Source organism: Pistacia vera, unplaced genomic scaffold (genome assembly GCF_008641045.1).
Source record: "Pistacia vera cultivar Batoury unplaced genomic scaffold, PisVer_v2 Contig682, whole genome shotgun sequence".
In the NCBI taxonomy this organism is placed as follows: Eukaryota; Viridiplantae; Streptophyta; class Magnoliopsida; order Sapindales; family Anacardiaceae; genus Pistacia; species Pistacia vera.
In genome coordinates, this window is record NW_022196537.1 from 287,960 (window position 1) to 295,244 (window position 7,285).

Consider the following 7,285-nt stretch of genomic DNA (forward strand, 5'->3'; position numbering starts at 1 on the left):
TGTTGTATCAACATAATATAATCCTATTCGAAAACAAGAAATTGTATTCGGATTAACTCAGGCAGACATTAAGATAATTACATTTTCCAACTAAAGAGAATTTCTAAAACGAGTAGTCAAGCAGAGGAGGTAAATGTGATTTACCGCATTTTGAAATGGAAGACATGAAGACGACGACGTGGAAGGAAGAAGAAGATCCCTTAGTCAAAGCTGCCTCGTCACTTGTTCACTGAGTATTGGAAGTTCAAAATAATGTTTTGAGGTAAATATTCAAATCAAATCCTCTTCAAAAAATACCAAAGAAATCCTAAAAGAACTGGCTAACCAAGATAAATACATAATATACCCTTTTCCAAACTCGAGAGAAGTAAACTGAGGAGGTAAATGTAATTTAACCCATTTTGAAATGGAAGAGATGGAACGATGACGTGGATCGAAGCAGAAGATCCGAGTCAAAGCCTCATCACTCATCCAGTGAGCATTATACCAGTGGATAATCATAAACGATCACACCAACGCCACTTCTCTCTCATTGATTTCGATCTTCCCAAATGATTCGCTCCGCCATCTCCAAGAAGCACAGCCTCCTCTCCTCCATAACCAATTCCCCAATTTTATCATCATCTTCTTCCTTACTAAACCGAAACAATAGTCAACTCAACAATGCCTCCGATCACGTGACCAATCACTCATCATCCGCTTCGTATCACGTGAGTTCAGGCGGTTACATGCGTGGAGCCGTCTTTTGGGAACCGAATAAGCCTCTAACGATCGAAGAATTCCACCTGCCTCGCCCCAAAGCCGGTGAAATTCTCATCAAAACCAAAGGTAATTTCTCGTTTCTCATAAAAATTAACTACGAATTTGTGTTGAATTGACATTAATTGATGCGATTATTTGGTTTAATTTGTGAAGCTTGTGGAGTGTGCCATTCGGATCTTCATGTTATGAAAGGTGAAATTCCCTTCCCTTGTCCTTGTGTTTTGGGGCATGAAATAACTGGGGAAGTTGTTGAACATGGGCCCCTCACTGACTCCAAAACCACTCAAAGGTTTTCTACTTTTATTCTACAGCAATCGAATCGATTTTTATCTCGTTTTTGGTTTTTGAAAATGTTTAAATTTTAGGTTTTTGTCTTCAGGTTGCCAGTTGGATCTCGTGTTGTTGGATCGTTCATCATGCCTTGTGGCAACTGTGTCTACTGTTCTAAGGTGGTTATTGATTCATGAATTTGGACTGTTTGGATGGTGAGAAAATGAGAGAAAATCTTTACAGAAGAAGTCTGATAAGAAAATTAGAGAGAAAATCATTCTTAATTATTAATGATCGTAGTAATTCTTTTTGTGTGACTTTGCTGACTAGGCAGCTGACATGTCCTTCATAAATTTAGGCTCCTACTACTACTTTAAGGAATGCTGTAAATGATAACATCTTTGTCGAGGAATTATATGTAGCGAATGTGATTGTTGATGGCATTGGTTTCTTTCTTTTATGACAGGGCCATGATGATTTATGTGAAGATTTTTTTGCTTATAACCGGGCAAAAGGAACTCTTTATGATGGTGAAACTCGGCTTTTCCTAAAATATGGTGGTAAATATTCTTTGCTGTAACTTTCTGTTTGGTTCATATAATTTATATTTTGGTTCTGGTAAAACTTGCAAAACTCTTTGATGTTGTTAGTCTTGAGTACCACTATTTGTAGACATTTCTCCTATTGTCATGTTAATCTGTTGGAAAATTGAGGGTGTGGACCATCACCATTATAAGTGAATTCAACTGTTTATTAAAAGAAACTTGTTGAATTTCAAAGCTGCTATACATTTTTATTTAAAAGCTTGCATGTTATTGCTATGTAAATCATTTCATTATAACTATCCATGTTGAAACCTCTATTTCTAAAACACTTAATGGGCTCCCTGTATATCATTCTGTTTTGCAAGATTTGTTTTTTCTATCTGTCCCTTTGCTCTCTCCATGATATTAAAACCCATAGAAGAATGAAGTATAGTGTCAGAGTCGGCTTCAGCCTGTGACAATTTGAAGCAGTTTCTGCCTTAGAGCGCCACTAAGTAATTTGGCCTCAAATAACATATCATTATATATTTATTTTATTTAATTAAAGTAAATACTTATTTTAATTTCCCATTTAAGTTTAAAATTCAATCGATATATTTGGATGTTCATTTNAAAAAAAAAAAAAAACAAAAAAAAAAAAAGAAAGAGGAAGGTTGGTCAAAGACTCAAAGATTTGATTATCATCAGCAAATCAATTTAATAATAGAACAAACCCATTTGCCAATATTAGTAAAGACTAAAATAATAAAAAAGATATACTGAAAATGTGGGCTGGACAGAAGACTTTGTAGAATATTTTCTGTGACATCGAGGCAATGGATTGGGTCAACCAAAAATGTGATCTGAATTTTAGTTGGTCAGTAAAGGAATATATAAAGTTGTAGTAGTGATGTAGGAATAATTGAAATTTCAAGTTTTGATTGATTAGTTGACCGGTAATGGAATAATCAAAACCATTATTGAGTGACTTGATGGTAAAAGAGTAAAAAGATCTAATATAGGTTCCTGAGTTTGAGTCCCCATAAACGCTAATAGGGGCGGTTATTGAAAAAATTGACCCGGTCGTTAACTCCAGAGTCTTGAATGATTAGTTACAATGTGCACAAACTCGTCCAATACTTTCAATAAAAAAAAAAAAAAAAAAAAAAAATGACAAACAGAGTGGATCAATAAATCAACTTAATGATGATCACAGTGAGGCCCACGTTACCAAAATGCACTATTGAGGCCCAAATGCATTTCAATTTTATGGATTTTCCATTGTATTTCATATATATGTATAGAAGAATTAAATTTTCATTCCCTTTATTTATGCTATATACCCCACCATTGTTATTCCTTTTAGATAATTAAGTTGAAACTTTAGAAATAATTAAAGCTGAAAAAATTAATTATAAATAATCACCAAAACATAATATATTTAAACAAAACAAAAAAATATAGATTAAAATGGTTACTCATATTTTGAAAAAGAAAAACAATAAATTTATATGTGAAACAATTAGAAACTTACGATTTTTTATTACTTGTAACCTGATATATCTTTTTACATATCTTCTTCATTTATTAAATTATCTTTTTGTTCTAAGAGTAATTTTAATAGTATTAAAAAAAATTAGTGTTTATGGGATAATAGTGGGGTGTCAAAAGTATTTGTAAAGAATATGAAATTAATGTTAATTTTAATAATTTTATATAAGGATACATTTTCATTATAAAGTTTATTAAAAAGTGAGGTTTTTTTAGTTGCGTCCATAGATTCATTCTCAAATTAAATAAATATATTCTGAACTTAGAACGGTAGGATGTTTAAAAGTTAAAATAATAATAATTCAAAAAAAAAAAAAAAAAACATTCTAAGAGGTTTTTGATATGGATAGACTATTTTGATAATTTGGTACATAATAATATATATTTAAATAATAAAAACACTTTATATCAATAAGTTTGAAGCCCATGGAAAAATAAGGCCCAGATATACTCAAAGCTAAACCAAAAAGGCCCGAATGTATTTGAAATTTTATTGACTTGCAAGTAATAGTTACTGCGTTTGTTCTAGCATTTTAAATAGTATTTTTAAAAAAGTAAGAGTTGGGTGGTAATAATGAGGTAAAATTTAAAATTTAACAAAACATCCTTAGGTTTGTTAATTTACTAAACACCCCTGTAATAAAACATTAAAAATTACAAAAACACCCCCACCCACCCATTAAATATCGGCAGCTAGCCACCACCGTCGGAGGGTGGCTGGAGTTATCGTATCGGTGCACGATTTGTTGAATCTGACTAGTTGTGTACCGAGATGACATTTTCCATCTAGATCCACCATGGATCTAGCCGAAAAAAGCTAGATCTATGGTTAGATCTAGCAATAGACGGCTAGATCTGGCCGCGTTTGGTCGTCAATGATGGTCATATCTTGGCCGTTGTTGATGACTAGCTACGGCTAAAGATCTGGTCGTGATATGACCATCATTGACGATCAAACGCGGCCAGATCTAACCGTCAACGGCCAGATCTTTGGTTATAGATCTGGCTGGAAAATGTAATATCGGTATACTACCAACCAGATCCAGCTAGTAGTGCGTCATTATACCAGATTTTGGCCAACTTCCGAAGGCGGTGGTCGAAATCTGGCAAATGTGGGTGGGTGTGGGTGTTTTTGTCAATTTCTAAACTTTTTTGGGGGATGTTTAGTTAAATTAACAAACTTAGGGGGTTTAAAAATAATTGAATAAAATATAATAGTATTTTCATAATAGGAAAACAAATGCGTATTTTGAAAATTATAAGAATAGGATAGGGCAAAAATAGGGAAACAAATGCACCCAAATCATGTCTCATATATACATTTAGCCATTTATTTAAAAAAAAAAAAAAAAAATTACCGGGGTGTTTGGGCCAACTTGCTCGCTACTTGACTAATCCCTCCAGTCTATTGAACATTATACAAATGTTTTTTAATGATTGGGGTGTTCAGGTCAGCTTGCACATAAGACGCAACTCAACTAATCCTCAAGGGCCATTGGACATCCTATAAATGTTTTTTTAATGATCAGAGTGTCCGGACTAACTTGCGTACAACTCAACTAATCCTTGAAGCCTATTGAACATCCTACAAATGTGGAGTAAATGATCCATTTCCAACCAATGCAACCCAACAACATACCACAAATTCAAGCAAAATTTAGCCAACACAAGTATTAGAGTTCAAGACACTTACAATTTTCGAACCAAGACAAGTAATACACTTCAAGCCTAAAGGATTACTCCACCAACTTGAATTGATTCACCACCAAATCTCCTTGCCAAGACTTGGATAAAGAATGCACACTCAATAATACAAAAGTTCTCTCAAATAGATAAACCAATTTCATATATTTCATAAGCTAATTGTTACAATGAAATAGATGCTCTTATATAGGCAAAAACAAGGATAAATAAGTAACTGAAAAATACAATAAAATGAAATAAACTTAATTAATATTACAAGTCATTCATTCAAAAAGCAAGGCTATGTTTATTTAATGCAAAAGAGACACAATTCCCTAATTTTAGGATCTATGTCTTTAACGACCCCATTAGTTGAAATAAGCTTATTTCATTAGATCAAAATTTGATCAATGATCCTAATTAAGTCTACTAATAAGGGTGTAAGAATTTGGGCCTTGAGAATCATGCAAATGGATCCAATAAAGGTTCATGTGGATCTTCCCCTTTAGAATGTGACTTAGGCAGGATTGGACCTTTTCAACAGTTAGACTTCTTTCTTGGTGGGCTTGAGCTTCCCTTATTGGGCTTGGATTTAGAATGGTTTGGGTCGAAATGTTTGGACTCTCTCCCTCCTTGGAATTTGCTTGGACTGAATTTCCTCCATTGTTTTCCACATTCCACAATCCCAGTGTTTTAGGACTTAGAGTGAAATTTTTTAATTCAACCAAATTAGCAAGTGTTTTAGGACTTGTAATTTCTTATCCACTCATGTTTACAAGTATTTTAAGACTTGTAAACATATCAATAAACCACAAATATGATAAATGACTCTAAGATGATTGGAACTCAAGAAATAAAAAAGAGTAAACTTTATTAATGGTCAAGTCAACCGTCAGCCCCTTCTGATTTACATTTAACTTTTCCTTTTTCAATTTTACTCTAATTAAGAACAAAAAAAGCGAGTTGTGATTATGATTATATTTTTATCTAAGTGCATTTGACAATTCTTATTTGTCATTATCAGAAAATAAAATAAAAATGATCAGATGACATTACTCATTTATGATATTTGTCCAAATAAAAGAAAATATCAAGACCAAATATGACAAGTACTAATAATTTAACATGCTGAAAGGTTGTTGGTGTCACTAGAGTGCTTGAAATGATGTCATTAAATATTGCCACGAGGGTTCACCATTTAATTAACTTTTAGATCCACTACTCAAATCGAACAGAAGAATCCCACTTGTAATGGGTGTATTTTAGCATGAAGCAGATTGGTGAATCGAGCAGCTGATAAACTGTCCACGAATCAATTCAAACACAACTCAACGTGTCATTTAATTGGTTAGGTGACATATAATACAATGCGACAAAATTTAATTATTGGATTCAAAGAAGTGACAGTATCTCCACAGATTGTGACCTTATGCCTTATACAATTAACTAATTTTTAATTTCATTATTAATACATTAATCAAAATTATTCAACCCCAAATCTAAAATCTTAATTTCCAAAAGAGAGAACGTAGCTAAAGGCGTATTATCAACAACCTCCCCTGACGTTTCATAAATTCTCACCTGTCTTCCTTCAGGTATTAACTTTCCTCAGTTAACTCCCCTAGATACCGTTTTCTAACCGTATAAATGGTAAAAGTAAAAAATTCCTAAAGTGTCAGATTCTATTACTATCTAATTGTAGGACTCTTCCTTTAAAAACTAGTAAAATTTTCCTTAAATTTAACTGTTAATAGATTGCCACCAACTCAAACTCATCTCTACAAACCAACCCCCGGGTGTTTAGACAGCTAACAATAACTTTTGAGTATATTACTTAAGAGGTTTTGAATTTGATTTACCTCGATTGTTAGTAAGGGTGGATGGCTACTGGAGGATTATCCGGTCTTAATTTTAGGATCCTAAGATTAGTTTAGATGCGCGTCCAACACCTCTAATTACCAAAACGAAAAACAAAAAACCATTTCTGATATCTAATTCTGATATTTTAATTTTTTAATAATACTTCTTTAACAGTCTTGAAATAATATACATCAAACCCACATTGAATCCCTTAAAAATTGCATCCAATCATAAAATAAAAATGAAAATTCACTCATTGTCAAAAGTTTCAAACACATTGTTTCTTCGTCCGCTTCACTTCTGGGCAAAAGGAGTAACAACCAGATCTGAAAACAGAATTCCATAATAGGAAAACCCAACGATCACCGAATCCTCAAACACCAAATTTAGAAACTCGAACCAGCTCCCAACCACCCCTACCAAAATCCCAAAATCACCACCTCTCATCTCTTCAATCTTAAAAAAAAAACTACCACCTCTCAAGCAAATGAAAATTAAACCCAGAAAACTCAGCATCAACAAAACAGCATGGCCACCATACACCATCTCTTCAAACTCCACAGCCACCGTATTTCAAGTAAAAGAAAGGAAAAAGTTGAAAAAACTACCGCATTTACAAAAAAATCATCCAAGTG

The 7,285-nt window shown here is 33.1% G+C and overlaps 1 protein-coding gene across 1 annotated transcript; it reads left to right on the forward strand.

Annotated features, from left to right (window-relative positions):
• Nucleotides 1-474: 474 nt before the first annotated feature.
• LOC116113548 (alcohol dehydrogenase 1-like) lies at nt 475-1,736 on the forward strand. Its single transcript, XM_031399697.1, has 4 exons — nt 475-828; nt 916-1,051; nt 1,142-1,211; nt 1,499-1,736. Exons 1-4 carry the CDS (start codon nt 552-554, stop codon nt 1,610-1,612), a joined length of 597 nt encoding a protein of 198 aa, XP_031255557.1. The 5' UTR covers nt 475-551; the 3' UTR covers nt 1,613-1,736.
• The last annotated feature ends 5,549 nt before the right edge of the window (nt 1,737-7,285 follow it).

Coding starts and splice junctions, on each gene's coding strand:
- LOC116113548 (XM_031399697.1), top strand. CDS start 552: ATGATTCGCTCCGCCATCTCCAAGAAGCACAGCCTCCTCTCCTCCATA. Junction 829..915: donor AATTCTCATCAAAACCAAAG/GTAATTTCTCGT, acceptor TAATTTGTGAAG/CTTGTGGAGTGTGCCATTCG. Junction 1,052..1,141: donor GACTCCAAAACCACTCAAAG/GTTTTCTACTTT, acceptor TTTTGTCTTCAG/GTTGCCAGTTGGATCTCGTG.